We start from the raw sequence: 18,053 nt of genomic DNA, 5'->3' as shown, positions 1-18,053 counted from the left end.
CATTCCACGAATTTACACTGTGTGCTTGCTACGTGCTGGGCGCAGTTCCAAGCATGAGGAAACCTGCCCAGCAAAGCAGACAAATTCCCTGCTTATACTGCAGTGAAAATGAGACCAGGGAACATTTACCGTGCACTTACCACGTGCTAGGCTCTGTGCCTCGTGCTCTGCCTCTATGTAAAGTTCATCGTCGCGGCCCCCGCAAAAGCAGGGGTACTACCCCCCCCCCAGGACAACTGGAGCAGAAAACTGGAAGAGCAGGTCCAAGACTCAGGGGTGCTGCCTTCCAGGGATCTCAAGGGGCCCTCTCCTTGGACAGGCAAGACCCCAGGGCCCCCAGGGCCCCCAGGGCCCCGGCTCTGACAGGAGCTGCGTGGCCCCCGCACCTCCCCCAGGCACAGATGGGGGATCGGAGCTGTGGCAGCTGGGAGATGCCAGGCCCCACACTGTTCACACTCGGGCCTTTGTCCTCTGAGCCAGTGCTCAGCACAAGCTGCCCTGGTGATGTCAGCTCCGGGCAGAGAGAGGGGAGCCTGGGGGTAGCGGAGTGCTTTCCAGAAGCCCCCAGGACCTGGCGGGAGAAGGGCCGGCCTCTTTGTCCGGGATCAAGGGGTTTTCACATAACTGTCAGAGCTGCCAACCGCACTTCTCCCCCAAACACTCCAAATTCCTGTTTCGCTTTATTTTCATTTAAGAGAAAAAAAAAGAAGCAAACACACACTGAGTTGCCATTCACTATTCCAGCAAGATCACACTCCGGGCACAATGGGAAGAACTTCGGCGAATTATCTCTCTAAATTCTCCTCCTTCACAGAACCGACTCGGGTGAGTGCATTTACTACGTGTATGCGCAATAAAAAAGCTTTTTATAAACCTCAGATCCCTTCCATTATCCAAATGCTCCTTCGTTATCTAGCCTTTTCCCTCCTTCTGATCTCACTTCCTCCCATACTCTCCATTCCAGCTAGCCTGGCTTCTAGCTATTTCTCAAACAGGCTCCTACCTCAGGGCCTTGGGACTTACGATTCCTCTACCTGGAATGCTTTCCTCCCACATACTCCTTGCCGCTCTCTCTTTTTAACTCCCTCAAAACGTCCTGTCATCCTTAACGGGGACTATTTCTTCCGGGGGATGTCATACCACATGACAATCACATAAGTTTCTCCTACTAGAATAGCTGCTCCACGAGAGGGAGGACTTTTCTTGCCTTGGTCACTGCTATTCCCCAGCACTTAGCATGAATGAGCAAATGAACACATTACCCCCATTTTACCGACAAGAAAACTGAGTCACAGAATGACGCAGTCGCCATTCTATCTCTCAGCTAGCACACAGCACGTCGTGAGCGGAAAGCCAGAGCCTGTCTATTCGCAACGTCTTAACGCTCCATCAGAGACTCAAGACAGCTCTCCTGCAGGTGGCCAAAAGCTGGGAGACACCAGCAAAGAGGGGGAAAGATGACGAGCTTGCTGGCACTCCATGTGTCCTCCCCCTGCCCGATCGGGCCCAGCCCAGCTGTCGCTAGGAAAACGGCAGCCTGGTGCACCAGGAAGACTGCAGGAGAGAGAGAGGAAGGAAGGAAAGAAAAAGCGAGGCCCTTCCCTTCCCACACCCTTGCAAACACCATCCTGGCATCTTCCCGCTTCCCAAGACACGGCTGAGCCCAAGAGGACACCCCCAGAAAGAGGGACCCTCAGCCAGGCCTAGATAGAGCCTGGGCAGCGGGGACTGTGGGACTAAGGTCAGCAGGTGGGTCACCGAAACAGGGTCGCGTGTGTGTGGTCTCGTGCTACGCGACTTCATCTCTGCTTTTGGCCCAGACTCTTGAATGAATGTAAGTACAAAACTGGAAACGTAACAAACGGCATCGGCCCCGAATGCTAAGGCACTTGACACAAAAGGAAATCCATTGACCCATCTGCCTTTCCTCAGACGCTCACTGGAACTGGACCACAAGCATCAGGAGCTCACTAGCGAAGGAAACATAGATTTTGAATCAAAATTCTGGAAACACTCTGTCAGAGACTGTGCATCAGGGAGAAGTACACGTAAGAATTTTATCATGCAGGTTGGCTCTCTGGGCGCGTGGTTAACACTCCTTATGCTACGGCCCGTAGCCACTCTACTCTTGGGTGCTCTATTCTCTATGTGCCCTTGGGAAATAAAACAGTACTTGGGGGCGGGAGTGTTGGTCTTTGACCGAATGAGCAGGGGATTTAGAAGTGAAGGATCGAGGGGCGCCTAGGTGGCTCAGTCGGTTAAGTGTCCGACTTTAGCTCAGGTCATGATCTCACAGTCTGCGAGTTCGAGCCCCGCATCGGGCTCTTGGCTGACAGCTCAGAGCCTGGAGCCTGCTTTGGATGCTGTGTCTCCCTTTCTCTCTGCCCCTTCCCTGATTGCGTGCACTCTCTCTCTTGCTCTCAAAAATAAACAAACATTTTAAAAAATTAAAAAAAAAAAAAAAAAGAAAGATCAGGATTTGAACCCACGAGAACATCAATCACTTTTCACGTACTCTTAGGAAGTCGCTGAAGATTTGAGATTCATCACAATCACCTGTGGCAAAGGCTATGCGGTGTCCCCCAAGGTATTCTTCCACGGCAACATTACTGCCATCTGGGCACACAGCTACATGCCCCAGCCTTCCCTGCAGCTGGGTGTAGCCGTGTGACTAGGTCCCGGATGTGAGTAGAAGAGATGTGTGCAACTATGCCTTTAAGAGGAGAAGGGCAGGCTCTCCTTCCCGCCCTTCTGCATCCCACTACCTGGAACGTGGAAGTGGTGAGAAGTTGACTTACACCGTGCTGATGAGGGTACACACTAGGGCACTGGCTCCTGACACAAGGGCCCCTATACCAGCCCCAGACTGTCTATATCCGCACTGTTAACATGAAAGAGAAACATTTATCTTGTCGAAACTGCTGTGATTTGGCACGTCTGCAGAGCAGGCAAATGTATATCTTAGTTCATACACAACAGATAGTGGCTGGTAAAGCCCCAAGGAAGTCACAAATGAGAACCTTCATCCACAAGCCAAGCTCTCTGCAACTACAGAGCCTGTAGAGCGAAGGCCATCACGGATGTCTGGGGTGTGGCCCGACCCATATCTAGTCCCAGCTTACTTCCACAAGCGCAAGCCAACGCCCTCTCGGGCTCCACCCCACCCTTAGGGCCGGTGGTTTGGGTAGAGTTGACTCTGCCCTCCAGCTCCAGAAGTAGCCAATCAGCAACAACCAACCCCTCCATCTAGAACAACTGGTTCAGGGATAGGGTCTTGAGCCAAGCTGAGCCAATGAGCATCAGACCCAGGATTCTTGCTGTTACCACTGAGCCAAGGGGAGCTCTCTTATCCTAAAGCTGCTCAGTTATCAGAGGTATAAGCACAAAGCTGCTGGAGGCCACGCTGGCAACCCCAAGGAGACAGCCTCCCTGAGAATGGAACCAAGGCGGGGCAACGCAGAACCAAGAAACGCGTCCCTGATGACATATTTACACACCTAGATTCTTCAGTGCCTGAAGCCCTCCAGGGTCTTAAACTTCCCAGAAAAGCGAACCCATGTATTTTTTTTTTTTTTTTTTTGGCTTAAGCCAATTTTAACTGGGCTTTCTTTCACTCATAACTAAATAATCCTAATAATACAATTATTACTACCGTTGACACCACTCTTTTCAGGGTCACGACTTTAGACCAGAAATTGGCAAACTTGGCCCGAGGGCCAGATCCAGCCCTCTGCCTGTTTAGTAAATAAACTTTCCTGGAACACAGCCACGCTCACGCCTTTATATATTATTTATGGCGGCTTCCATGCTACCAGGGCAGAACTGAGTCACTGTGACAGAGAGCACATGATGCAAAAAGGCAAAAATGTGGCCCTTTCCAGAAAACGTTCGGCAATCCCAGCGTTACCCCAGCTGTCATGCCCAGCCGACCCGGGCAGCACAGGTCAGCGCGAAGCTATCTCGTGCCCAGGGATTCGCAAGGCCGAAGCTGAGTGGAAGACAAGTAAACTTACCAAGAGGAAGGCGCGGACAGTGGGGATCTTGTTGAGCTCCACAAGCAGCCGCAGGGCCTTCTCGTGGTTGCTGCAATATTCCTCGTACACGCAGAACTTGTCCTTCTGCAAGACAAGGACAGAGCCTGTGGGAGACAGCCCGTGGCAGGAGAGCAGGTGCTCTGAGATGTGCTGACAGCTGGGCCAGCCTGGGAGGAAGGACTAGCCCAGAGCCTGAGCGACCACACAGCAGGAGGGGTTTCAGGTAAGGTGGCTCCCACTCGCTGCAGGCCTCGCAGCCTCCACTCCTGTCCCCATTCTTCACCCAGCAGCCTGAGTAACCTTTCAGGAAGCAGCACAGCCCAGGGTCAAGTGCACGGACTCAAGCCAGCAGCCTGGGATTGAATCCCGGCTCTGCATTTACAAGCGTGAACCCGGGCAAGGTACCTGACCGCTCTGTGTCTCAGTTTCCTCATCAGTGGAGTTATTAATAGGCCTTAACTCATGGGGTTGTTATAAGAATTAAATGAGTTAAAACATAAGGTTTCAGCACATAGTAGGAGCTCAAGAAGTGTCCACCCTTAGTATTAAAGCACAAGTCAGACTGTGTCACACCCCTGCTTAAAACCCCCCAGTGGTGGGGCGCCTGGGTGGCTCAGTCAGTTGAGCATCCGACTTCGGCTCAGGTCATGATCTCACAGTTGATGAGTTCGAGGCCCGAGTCAGGCTCTATGCTGACAGCTCAGAGCCTGGAGCCTGTTTCAGATTCTGTGTCTCCCTCTCTCTCTGCCCCTCCCCAGCTCATGTTCTGTCTCTCTGTCTCAAATATTTAAAACAAAAATTAAAAAACAAAACAAAAACCCAGTGGTATTCTATTACACTACAAATGAAACCCAACACTTGATTATGAATTTCAAGGGCCAGATACGTGACCCTGTCTTTCTCTGACGTCATCTCACTGGCCTTCTATCTACTCCTTGACTTTGCCAGCCTATTCCTACCTCAGGGCCTTTGCACTTGCCATTTCCTCTACCCAGAACACTATGCCCCAGGCCTGACTACTCTCCAACTCAAAATTCCACCTCCTCAAATGCCACCTGGATTACCCTAGCTAAAGCAGCCATCCAGGTATAATCTGGAATTATTCAGATTATTTGTTTATCTGTTTTTTCTGCAGGGTAGTCCGCTCCCTGAAGGCAGTGGACCACATCCATCTTGCTCACTGAGGTATTCCCAGACCCTGGCACAATGCCTGGCATACAGTAGGCCCCTCGATGAACACCTGCTAAATAACTGAACTTAAACACCTACCACGTGCAATGCCCTGTATATACGAACGTAAAGAATCTAGATAAAGCTCAGGAATGTGGGGGAGAAAATAGATCCCTGGTCTCTGCCACATAGCAGCGACAGCCTTGAGGCAAGGGGATACCTCTGTTGACCTCCAAACACCCCCTAAGCCCCAAGTCGGACTCTTTCCAATCTAGAGGTCATCTGTGGGTCACCAGGTCTGTAACCATCCGTCAGGGCTTCTGGGACCAACAGGAAGCTTTGCACTGAACATTCTTGGTTCCAAAAGGCTCACACAATACTGCTTCCCAGCCCGCCAAACCCTAAACAAGGATGTCCTGGGTAAAGCCGCTGGACAGGAAGGGCTGAAGGGCCTTGACCTTGCACTGGGGGTTGGGCAGGAGACCCCAAGAAGCTGAGGAAGGAAGAGGCGGGTCTACAAAGCAAGTAACTCATCTTGTTTCTAAACAAACCCCCCAGTCATCCTGCCGACGGGCGGCTACAGGAAGCAGAAAACCAGAGAGGAGAGAGGATGGGTTTCAGAATCAGTAAGCCGCCCCCACCCGCCCGGGCTCGCCTGTGGGGGCTCCGTGTGCGCCCTCTGAGCAGACGCCCTGAACAGCAAAGGGCCCACAGCCGGAGCCACTGGCCGACACGGAGCGTGTGCTCAGCACTTAGTACACGCCACGCGCTACTCTCTTGGAAAGAGGGTAAACCCATTCGGTCCTCGCAGGAACCTGCCAGGTGGTTACTGGATCCGCCCCACTCACACGTGGGAAAACCAAGGCCAAGTCCCGAGCCCGGGGTCTCACAGCCTCTCTCAACTCCCCCTTGCTGCCATGAAGCTCCGGGGCCTGACCGAAGATGGGGATGGGAGCGGGAGGCAACAGGGGACAAAACCCAAGCCACAACACCACAAACAAAGCTCGGACGGGACTGCAGAGAATGATGAAAAAGTTACTCCAGCCCCAGGCTCCCTAAGTAGCGGGTGTGGCCCTGCACAAGCTGCTTCACCTCTTTACGCCTTGGTTTCCTCATCCGCCAAACAGACATGATAACAGCCTCTCACTGCTTGCGCTGCTGGTGGGGTAAATAACTTAATATTTAATACAAGTGGGACACGATGAACTCTATATAATATTTCAAAATGCCTCGAAAAGTATTAGCTACCAACACAATGGGCAAACACGAATATTAGAGAAAAACACCAAAACAGACAACGTTAGGATCATCCGGGAGAAACGGCCCTGACGCCTACCTCCAAGGAGCGGCCACAAATGACCTGAAACGTTACAAGACACAAGCCACATGTTCCGAACACTACCACCAATGTCTGCATGCACACGGAAACACACAGAGTCCCCGACCATCTCCCTCACCCAGTGTCTGCAGACGCGCAAGGGCAGGGAAGGGGAAATGGGGACCCCAGCATCCCCGCCCCCGCCCCCCGCACACATGCTGCCCAAGCGGACGCTTTCCATTTCCACTGGTCTCCAGTGAGCCCATGGGGCCATCAAGGCCCCAGTGGAGACTGGTCAGGAGGTCTGCACCACAGGGGTTCACCCAAGCGAGGACAAAAGATGTGAGGGAGGGAGGCCTCTAGACACAGGTGGAGCCAGGCCTCAGCTGCGGACCACGGGGACGTGGGCTGCAGAGAAGAGAGAAAGGGCCTTTCTGGTTGAAGGTGACAGGAAGTGGCCCGCCTGAGGCCTGCTCCTGCAGAGAAGGGCTGCAGGGCCCTATTACAGGGGGGGCTGGGCTCTGAATGCAGGCACATGAAGGACAGCAGGAGGTCCCAACCATATGTAAGGAGCTCTAGCGACTGGGGGGCCCCTACTAGTGCTGTTCAGAGATAAGACACCAGAGCCCCTGAGACCATAGCGGCATCAACCTCAACCTCATACGTGCAATCGCAAGTTCTCCAGCCAAGTTCACGGTCTGGCTTCCCAGGTTGCCAGCTCTGCGGCCTTGAACAAGGCATGTCATGTTTCAGAGCCTCTGCGTTCTTGTCCATAAATTGTAGACAATAACGGCTTCCCCACCAAGAGGCGGTTTGGCAAGATTATCAGGTGAACACGTTGTAAGTGCTTCGAATGGTCCAGAGCGAGGACTCACTACGTCTTGGCTGGTATTAGTGTTGCTGATATTGAGGCTGCTCTCAGTACCATCGTCAGGACCGCGGGTGAACAGGTCTGTGAACAGGGTGGGGCACTGGGTGGGTAGGCTCTGATGGTGAAAAGAAGAGAGGCCAAGTGGGGAGGAAGGGAGCTGAGTGGGTTCACAGGTTTAGAAAAGGCCGACAGGGAAAGGCACCAGGCAGAATCCGGGAAACGCAGTAGGCCTTGACCTCAGGTACGTCTCCCTTCTCGGCTGTGCAGTGTCCACCTCCCCCCATCCACCCCTGCCCTGTGAGCCCCGTGGGGGCGGGGCTTGCATCGGCTGGGGTCACTGCTGTAGTGCCAGTGCGGACTGGAGTCGCCAGCAGGGAGCAGGCGTCGTGAGGACTTGATGAATGGAGGCAAGGAAGCAGGAGGAATTAAGAGGGGCCCAACAGACCTCAAACCAGCTCCCGCTCCTTCTAGATGACCCTGGTCCACTGCAGCCGCGGCCTCAGCTCTTTGCTGGGACGTGCCTGGTTTTACCCACCCGCCACCCATTCCCCCTTGTTGGTTCTGGTCATGGCCCCCAACTTTTCCCCTGGGAACCACCTCCTCCACTGAGCCCACTGACCCCATCCCGCTCCCAGGCACCGCAAGTGAGCGCACGACCCAGGCCAAATCAATCAAAGAGTCCCCTGTCCTGGCAACGGTGGCCATGTGCCCCAAGCTGGGCCAAGGACAGCTCTCAATGACTCATGCTGGAATTACTGTGGAGAGAGGCTCTCTTTGAACTGTCACTGCCGAGCTGGCAGACTGTCAGCCTGAAGCTGCTAAAGGCCACGTCTGCCACCCTGTGAGGCATTCGGCCCCCCACCCCTCGAGAATGAAGCCAACACAGAGGAAATCAGAGCCTAAAGAGAAAGACCGAGTCCTGGAAACACCATATGGGGCCCTGGATCCAGCTACGCCTAAATCCCGCTCACTGGAATATTTCGTTTGTACGAGCCATAAAGTCTTTTTTGTTGGCTTGAGCCTACTTGAATTGGTGTTTTCATCACTCGCAATGGAGACAGTCCTAATAAATGCACGCTCTGAAAGGCGGGAGAAAATGAAAAACTGGACCCAAGCCTGGTGAGGTGACAGGGTCTCCCTGTCCACTTCCATCTGTACCCTGAAAAGACTGGGCCAGAAAGCAGAGGCAGATCTGTTTATTCTCACACGCTAACCCCAATCAAAGAGTGGCACTGGCCGGAACTGGTGAGGAGGACTCTCAAGCCCCACCCCCACCCCAGGGAGCCCGAGGCAGAATGCTGTGATTGATTAGCGATGTCTGCCGTGGCTGCAGCGAGGGGAGGCTCCCCCGAGCCCCTCTTCCGCTCTGTCATCCTCTCCTTCAGCTTGTGACAACGGCAGGGGACCAGGACTTGAGGTCTGGAGAAGTTAAATTTAGCAAATGGAGACACCCCTTCCTCAAAACCATGCCCGGCTCCATCACTCCCCTGTCCTTGCCGGGAGCCTAATCCCAGCTGTGTCTCGGGGCCCCAGACCCTGCAGATATGGAAATGCTGCTTTTGACGGCTCAGAGCCCAAGCCTTCAATTTCCTCCCAGGGGCCCCACGTGGGGCTTTGACTGTTGGGACAAGCAGTTGTGCACACACAGATGTGGTGGGCGGGGAGCCTGCGGCTGCGGGGTTGGGATGTGAAGGAGGAGAGGTGGACAGATGCCAGCTGGGACAGCTGGGGGAGAGGGTCGAGCCCCCGGGGAGGCTTCACGGATCGTCAGAGGTGACGGCTGCCGCCCGCAATGGCCCGGCCCTGGGGGCCTCGCTGCCTCCACGGACGCCATCTGCTCCAGGCCACTCCCTTTACACCCAAAAAGACTGAGGCTCAGACGGAGGCTGGCCACGTGGACGCCGCCCCCGTCGCAGAGGGAAGCGTGAGATCCCGGTCTGACTTTTGCGAGGGTTTCCCCAACGTATCATCCGCTTAATCGCACAGCTACAGGGAGGGGGTGAGAGCCACTCACACCGCACGACCCTGCTACAAACCTGCAATTCTTAGGGGGAGATCTCTATGGGATCTGCCCCCACGGCATCCCTGCACCCCCCCACCCCCCATCACTGACTCTGCACCGGCCACACCAGCCTGCCTGCCTTCCCCTCCGTGCACACCTGGTCCAGGGCCTCTGCCCTCGAGAGGGTCTCCCTCTGGAACATCCCGCCCCCCACCCCCACCCCCGGCCAAGATCATCCCACTTTACCATGCTCCAGAGGCCTGCCCTGAGGCAGTCGGGGTTGCCAGATAAAACACGGGACACCCAGATGAGTCTGAATTTCAGAGGAACAACAAATCATTTCTTACTGGAAGTGTGTCCCAAACAGTGCATGAGACATACTCACACTAAAGAATTATCTTTCATTTGCCAATTTGCTCAGATGTCATGGGTGTTTTTGTTTGCTCCGTCTAGCAATCCTGCCCCTGACTTCCCAATTTCAAGCAACTTCGAGCACAGTCACTCCTCGCACATCTGTATTTTATATCCTTCGTAACCCGGGTCACCATCTGTACTGGCATCCTCCGTTGCTGCAGCCTACGAGCCTCACGGTGGCGACAATAAATCTGTCTTATTTAGAGCGGCATTCCTCAGGGCCAAGTACAGCGCCTGGCACACAGTAGGTGTTTAGGATGCATTTCAGGAAACTTAGCGTGTAAGGTGATGAAAAACATAAGCCCTGGGGCCAAATTACAATGGCCCAAGTCCCGGCTCCAGCATTCCCTGGCCGTGTGAGCTTGAATCATGATCTACCCTCTCTGGGCCTCCGTTCCCCCGTTTGTAAAGTGAGTACAATAATGATGCACACTGTCGAAGGTTGTTGTGAAGTTTTAATCAATTAAAATACGTGAAGCACTGAGAACAGCACCCGGCACAAAGAGAACATCTGTGCTAGTTTGCCATCAACTCAGTAGGTGGTGGTCAGGTTTCAGGGTGCCCACCCCCTCCTCCCGCCAACCATTCTCTCACTACTCCAAGCAACTCGGGAATCCTGCAGGAAGAGACAGACTATTGTGAAAAGCCATCAGCCTCTCCGACCAGCAGCTGCGTGGGAACCCAAGACACCCTCGTGGGTCGGGGGGTGGCCAAGCTGGGACTCACACCCAGGTCTGCCTGGCCCAGGTCCACCCTCTTGGCGCTGGCCACCCTGTTGGTCATTCTGCGGCAGAAGGGTCCTGCCAGGCCAGGAGGTCACGGGAACCCCAGGACATGGTCGTTCCACAAGGAGCCCCGAGGAAAAGGGAACCGCACTCCACATGGCATTGAGGGGAGGGAGAGACAACTAAAAACAGCACTGATCTGCAGGGACCGAACGGCTTCCCCCGCTCCTGTGGGCTGAGGCTGGGCCTGCCTGCCACCTGCCTCTCCGTGTCCCAGACAGGCCTGCAGAGGAGGCCGGGGAAGAAGCCCACTCCCCCAAAGCTACAGGCTCCAACAGGGGCTGGGGCACCGTACTCACGAATCTTAAAAAAACGTTCCCAAGTTCATGCTGAGACTGAGGCTCGGGATGTAAACAATACTCCAAGGCAGCCAAGAAATCCTTGTGAACTTCCAAGATGTCTTCGATGTTCGAGAACAGGATCTGTGAGGAAAAGCGAGGCCCGAGGATAGAGTTAATCAAGGCACAGAGGGAGAGCAAAATCAAGCATAAAACCATGCATAACCCCCAGTGTAGACGAGAATATGATGCAACAGGCACACTGATACACTGCAGCCAGTTTAGCCACTCACGAAAACAACTAAAACAAAATACTGCCAGCATTTATTCACGCCTAATCCTGTGCTACGAACTTTACATGCACTTACGGCATCGAATTTTCTGTGTAACTCCATGAGGCAGAAACTACCGTCATCCCCCATTTATAGATGAAGAACGGGGACCCAAAATAAATTAACATTCTCAAGGTCACGCAGTCCACTAAGCAGCAGAAGGGAGGTTCACACTCAGCATGCAGGGAACTAGATATTAAGACATTCATCACGATTTTCATCACGGTCGACAACGAGCATGTTGGATCAGAAGACTTGATTTTTAAAACGATGAGGGTCCTTCCATCCACCCATCAGGTGATGTGGCCAAAGAATATACAATAGGGAAGGGTGTTCAAAATATGCATAGGAGTGCCTGCGTGGCTCAGTCAGTTAAGCGTCCGGCTTCGGCTCAGGTCACGATCTCGCGGTCCGTGAGTTCGAGCCCCGTGTCAGACTCTGTGCCGACAGCTCAGAGCCTGGAGCCTGCTTCCGATTCTGTGTCTACCCTCTCTCTCTGCCCCTCCCCCCACCGCTCTCTCTCAAAAATAAACATTAAAAAAAATCTTTTTTCAATATGCTGTCTAAACTTGCACAAACAATACATAAGGCTGCCTTTTCCCCTGAATGAATCTACAGAGTTTGAAATGCGCATACAACCTGACCCAGCAATTCTACATTTTAGGATTTAACTGGCAATCAGTTGTCTCCGACCAGGGACAATTTGGCCCCCCAGGGGACATTTGCCAATGTCTAGGGACATTTGTGGTCATCACAAACTGTGGGGAAGGGATGTTACCAGCATCTCATAGGTAGAGGCTAGGGATGCTATTAAACACGATACACGGGAAAAGCCCATCACAGCAAAGAATTATCCGGCCCAAAGTGTTAATAATGCCAAGGTGAAGAGCCCGGTGGAGAGCCAAGGACACACTGCAGCCTTGTCGGCAATAGCAAAAATCTGGGGAAAAGGCAAATGGCCAAAGGGGGTACTCATCAGATAGCTGAATCAACTGGCCTGATTATAATTAAGTAAATTCTACATACTGAAATACTATGCAGTCCGTAAGAAGAATATGCAGATCTGAATATACGGACATGCAATCCTGGAATGACCCTTAATATATATTGTAAAGTTGGGGGGGGGGTGTGGGGGAGGGGGGAATCATGGTTGCAAACAAGACTCCAGCATGGGCCCGTCTGTGTTTCAAAAGAAAAAAAAAAAAAAGCCGTTCCTCCCCAGGGGAACGAAAGCAGAGCCTATCTGAGTGAGGAGTCAAGCTGGTCACTGCAGGGACCTCTGGGAAGGAGAACTAAGAATTAAGAAGACTTTCATCTACTTAAGGTCCTTTTGAACTGCATAAATCCTCTTTCCCTTAAAAAAAAAAAAAAAAAAAAAAAAAGAGGTGAGGGGGCCTGGGTGGCTCAGTCGGTTGAGCATCCGACTTCAGCTCAGGTCATGATCTTGCAGTTTATGAGTTCGAGCCCCGCGTCAGGCTCTGTGCTGACAGCTCGGAGCCTGGAGCCGGCTTTGGATTCTCTGTCTCCCCTCTCTCTGCCCCTCCCCTGCTTATGCTCTGTCTCTCTCTCCCTCTCTCTCTCTCTCTCTCTCTCTCTCTCTGTGAAAAATAAACATTAAAAAAATTTTTTTTTGAAAAGAGGTACATTTTTTTTTAATTTAATTTTGAAGAAGGTCCTCAGATGTTTCAAAAACTAAAACACAGTAAAATGAATCCAGCGAGAAATCCCTCCTCCCACCCATCCTATTGGGGCCCACAGCAGGGGTAACCAGTGTTACAACTGGTTTGTAGTTCCCTCTGGGGTTTTTATTCATTCATTCAGCAAATACTGACTGACTGAGCACCTACTGTGTGCCAGGCACTGTTAGAGGCCATCAGGGATACGGCAGGGAACAGACATGTGCCTGCCTTCATGGAGGTGACATTCTAATGGAAGGGGACAGGCCATAAACAAAGAACCAAAACAAGTGTTTGTTTTTTAATGTTTTTTTTTTTTTTTTTTTTTTCAGAGAGAGAGACAGCATGAGGGGAGGAAGGGCAAAGAGAGCGGAGACAAAGGATCTGAAGGGGGCTCTGTGGTGACAGCAGAAAAGCCCAACGAGGGGCTCAAACTCACGAACCGTGAGATCATGACCTGAGCAGAAGTCGGATGCTAACCGTCCAGGGGGTACCTGGGTGGCTCAGTTGGTTAAGCATCCAACTCCTTTTTTTTTTTTTCTAATGTTTATTTATTTTTGAGAGAGAGAGAAACAGAGTGTGAGCGGGGGAGGGGCAGAGAGAGAGGGAGACACAGAATCTGAAACAGGCTCCAGGCTCTGAGCTGTCAGCAGGGAGCCTGACGCGGGGCTCGAACTCACGGACCGCAAGATCGTAACCTGAGCCGAGGTGGCCATCCAACTGAGCCACCCAGGCGCCCCAAGCGTCCAACTCTTGATCTCAGCTCAGGTCTTGATCTCAGGGTCTTGAGTTCAAGCTCTACGTTGGGCTCCATGCTGGGCGTGAAGCCTATTTAAAAAAACAAAAACAAAAAAACAGAGTTTTCTAGGGGGTAAGAAGCACTAAAGACCAAAGGAAAACAGGAAGAGAGTCCCAGGGTGGGACAGAGGGCCGTGGACAGCCCTGCTGACAAGGTGACAGGTGAGTCCAGACCTCAAGGAATGAAGACCAACCCCATGGACCTTTGGAATGTACCAGAAAGTCTACAGAGGGAGATGGCCTGAGGGTGGGCAGGGAAGGCTGGGCTGGAGACCATTCCTCAGTCTCTGCCCTTCCTCCTCTGCCTAGCCCTGGAGGGCACACTCATCATGTGAGGTGGCTGGAAGAATCACCTGCACTATTTGGTTATTTTTCTCCCTCCCATCTTGTCCAGTGCACACGGTTAGATCCGCTTACGTTGAGGACAGATATGATAGGTACAGATCACACTATGTACTACACTCACCTCAAGGGACGGCTGTAAATTTCAAAATGAACATCTGTCTCCCGAGTGTGTACCCAAAAGAAATGACAGCCTGTGTGGTCATAAAAGCCCCAAACTGGAAATAACTCAAATATCCATCCACAGGGGAACGGATGGTAAATTATGGGACACTTGCACTATGGATTACTACCCAGCAATGAAAAAGACCGGATCGTAGCTACGCATGACGACATGGGCAAACCTCACACACGTAACAGTGAGAAAAGATACCAGACGTGAAAAAGCTCACTTTCGTATAAAAGTGAAAAACTAATCAATAACTGGGGCACCTGGTGGCTCAGTCCGTTGAGATCTGACTTCGGCTCAGGTCATGATCTCACAGTTCGTAAGTTCTAGCCCCACGTTGGGCTCAGTGCTGTCAGGGTGGAGCCTGCTTGGGATTCTCACTCCCTCTCTCTCTCCGCCCCTCTCCCACTCATGCTCTCCTCTCTCTCTCTCAAAAATAAATAAAACATTAAAAAAAAAACTAATTGAGGGGCACCCGGGTGGCTCAGTGGGTTAAGTGTCTGACTTCGGCTCAGGTCATGACCTTACACTCCGTGGGTTCGAGCCCCGCGTTGGGCTCTGTGTTGACAGCTCGGAGCCTGGAGCCTGCTTCGGATTCTGTGTCTCCCTCTCTCTCTGCCCCTCCCTTGCTCATGCTCTGTCTCTCTCTGTCTCTCAAAACTGAATAAATGTTAAAAAAAATTTTTTTTTAATAAAAAAAATTTTAAAAAGACAAAACTAATCGATGGTTACCTTTGGGGAGTGGGCATTTACTGGCAGGGGGACACAGGAGCCTGCTGGGGCAGGAAATGCTCTGTCTTCATTTGGATCATGGTTACATAGACGTGTTCATACGTGAAAATGCATCACGTCCGACACCCTTTACTGCATGTGAGTTATATACCTCACAAAAAAAGTAATCTTTTAAAGACTGAAATAAGTTACAATTTAAAATTATCATAATTTTTGAATCGCAATAAAGAAACAGACTGTGATAAATACATGTGACAAACAAACAGCAGGTCCTCAGTAAATATTTGCTGAATGAAGGAGTGAATAAATGAATGAACGCACGCATGCATAAAATGCCGAAATCCCAGCACCATCGGGGACCGGCCATGCAGTGACCCTGAACATCTCTTTGCATCTAAAGCCTCGGCTTTTTACCCGAAACACTGAGCTCAGAATCATCAACTGCAAGGCTGCTGTCCAGACTAGCCGACACATGTGGGGAGAACATCCTGTCTGACCAAGTCCCTCACGTGCTACCCAGGTTGGCCGCCTCTGACACCCACCCCACGCTGTCTCCCCTCTCCCCCGGACCAGGACTCTGGAGCCCCAAGAACTAAAGGCAGCCTCCCAGAGGGTGAGGTCACACTGGAAAGCCGGGCCTGGCGAGTGCGGGGGCCTCTGCCATGCACACAGAGGGCCTATTGACGTCCTCCCGAAACTCCCTACAGCCACAGCCAAGACGAAGGCCGGACCCAATTGCTCAACCGCTCTGCCTCGACACTCAATGCCCGGTGCAGGGGCACGGGCCAGGGCCGCCGAGAGGGCAGCTGGAGGGGCCAGGCTCCCAGGGGCGCTCGGGAAGGGATTTTCCGCTGGCTCCACGCCAGGAGGCCTGGCACAGAGAAGACTGGAGGACAGGATGGCCGTGGTGAGCAAGGCACACAGCGGCAGAGGGGCTGGCCCAGCGATCCACACCTTGACGTTCTCTTCTGTGAGGCCCTTCTCCACGGAGTCCGCCACGTTCTGCCGGATGCGATGCAGGAACGCCTGGGGGAAGAGAATCAGGGAGAGGTGAGCACCCAGGCCTCTGATCTCCCCGGGGTGGCCTGAAAGGAGGGTGACACGTTCAAACGCCACCTAGGACACGGGAGGTACCACGGTCCAGGAACTTGGGTGGGGAGTAAGGAAAAGCCTCCCCGGCTTCTGCATTAAAAACACACAGGAACATCCCTCACCCCCATTCGGTCCACAAACGTTTACTGAGCATCTCGCACACCAGGCCCTGTGCAGACCACCCGCAAAGCCTGCCCTCAGGGAGACGCGCCCCCATCTGCTTCCTTACCCATCGCTCTCCCTCTAAAACTGTAATTCATTTCCCTTTCTCTTTTTCCCCCTTTCTCAAAAATTTAACTTCCAGGGGCTCCTGGGTGGCTCAGTCAGTTACATGCTATGACTCTTGATTTCGGCTCAGGTCACGATCTCACAGGTTTCATGAATTCGAGCCCCACGTCGGGCTCTGCACTCACAGTGTGGAGCCTGCTTGGGATTCTCTCTCTCTCCCCCTCTCTCTCTCTCTCTCTGCCCCTCCCACTGTCTCCCTCTCTTTCTCTCTCTCTCTGTCAAAACAAATAAACTTAAAAAAAATTTAACTTCTAAATCATAACACATTCACGTGGTTCGAGAGTCAAAAATACAAAAAGTCAAAAATACGACAAGTCTCTTCTCCTACACACTGGGCCCTAAGGCATCGAGTTCCTCCCCATCCCCCGCACAGGAACCGCAACTACAAGTGTCTTCCATAACCTTCCAGAGAATCTTTATGCAAAAGCAACAAATACAAATATTCACAGATACACACACACGTACATGTATTCTTTTTTTTTTTTAATGTTTATTTCTGAGACAGAGAGACAGAACATGAGTGGGGGAGGGGCAGAGAGAGAGGGAGACACAGAATCCGAAGCAGGCTCCAGGCTCCAAGCTGTCAGCACAGAGCCCGACGCAGGGCTCGAACTCACGAACTGTGAGATCATGACTTGAGCCGAAGTCAGACGCTTAACCGACTGAGCCACCCAGGCGCCCCACACATACACGTATTCTGACTTTTCTCCTTTCTGCACGCCAAAACACAGCAGCATCCCTAGATCCTTCATATCCCTACACGGACAGCATCCTCCTTCTCTTCTACAGCTGCCCGGAACCCTGATGTTTGGACGGAGCACAGCCATTCTGCCACTTTTCTCAGGGGCTCAGAATAGAGAAATCACTTCTCTCCCCTGTGATGTGACAGACGACGAAGGCAGGGGAGCGTCGGGGACTGTGGGGAGCCGGCAAGCACGTCCCATCGGAGGGGACGGCCGCGTCTCCCTTCCAAGCGTGGTCAGGTGGGAAGGCGGCGGGCCCAGCACCGCCAGGTGTTCTGGGATCTGTTTTCAACAGAAGCCAGAAAGTAAGATTTTTAAGGCAAAGTCTCTCCGTTTTTAAATCTTGGCAAAATATCGGTGGCTTTCGTGGGGAACCGGGTTTTAGGAGTCAAATGTGAAAGTGGGGGCACCAGAACGGAGGGGCGCAGCCATGCCGATGAGAAATGACGGCAGCCTGGCCCCGGTGTGGGTGGGGTGGCGGGGGACGGACCTGAAGGAGGGGCGGGGGGTGGCCGACACACCCGGGGATACCGAGGCCAGTCCCCTCACGGCAAACTCTGTCTGGTCGGCCCCACTCTGGGACTTGGACCCAGGCTGACCCGGCAACAGCCATGTGACATCCCCTGAGGAAATGACTTCACGGTGCTGTCACGGCCACAGGGCCACGATGAGCTGGGGTGGCCTGCGAGCTGCCCTTCCTGCCACAGCTGATTACAGAGTGGCAACTCTGCGAGTGAGGCCTGGGTGACGGCACTGTGTCCCCACCGCAGAAGCCGGCTGCGGGTTAATCAAGAGTGCGTGTCGCGTGACCAGGCTTGCCCGGGGAGGGCTCCGAGCGGCGGGAGATGGAAGGGACACCCAGGATAGAGGACAGCAGGGGCAGGCAGGCACAGGGGAGGCTGGCCTTCCACAGACGGCTATGAGACCCGTTTCCATCACCCGAGGGACATCAGTGGCTGTCGCAGGGCCCTGGCCACCGGCAGGCTCGGGTCTCCCGGGAGGTGGTGCA

At 53.0% G+C, this 18,053-nt stretch overlaps 1 protein-coding gene across 1 annotated transcript in view; it reads right to left on the bottom strand.

Moving 5' to 3' along the window:
* Positions 1–18,053, bottom strand: part of PREX1 (phosphatidylinositol-3,4,5-trisphosphate dependent Rac exchange factor 1) — a 184,461-nt gene that overhangs the window by 89,262 nt on the left and 77,146 nt on the right. Inside the window, 3 exon segments of the mRNA XM_023251134.2 lie at positions 4,014–4,118; positions 10,894–11,016; positions 15,876–15,947. Of these exon segments, the coding sequence (XP_023106902.2) occupies positions 4,014–4,118; positions 10,894–11,016; positions 15,876–15,947 (300 nt within the window).

Source organism: Felis catus, chromosome A3 (assembly GCF_018350175.1).
Source record: "Felis catus isolate Fca126 chromosome A3, F.catus_Fca126_mat1.0, whole genome shotgun sequence".
NCBI lineage: Eukaryota > Metazoa > Chordata > Mammalia > Carnivora > Felidae > Felis > Felis catus.
This window is presented reverse-complemented; position numbering and strand designations above follow the sequence as displayed.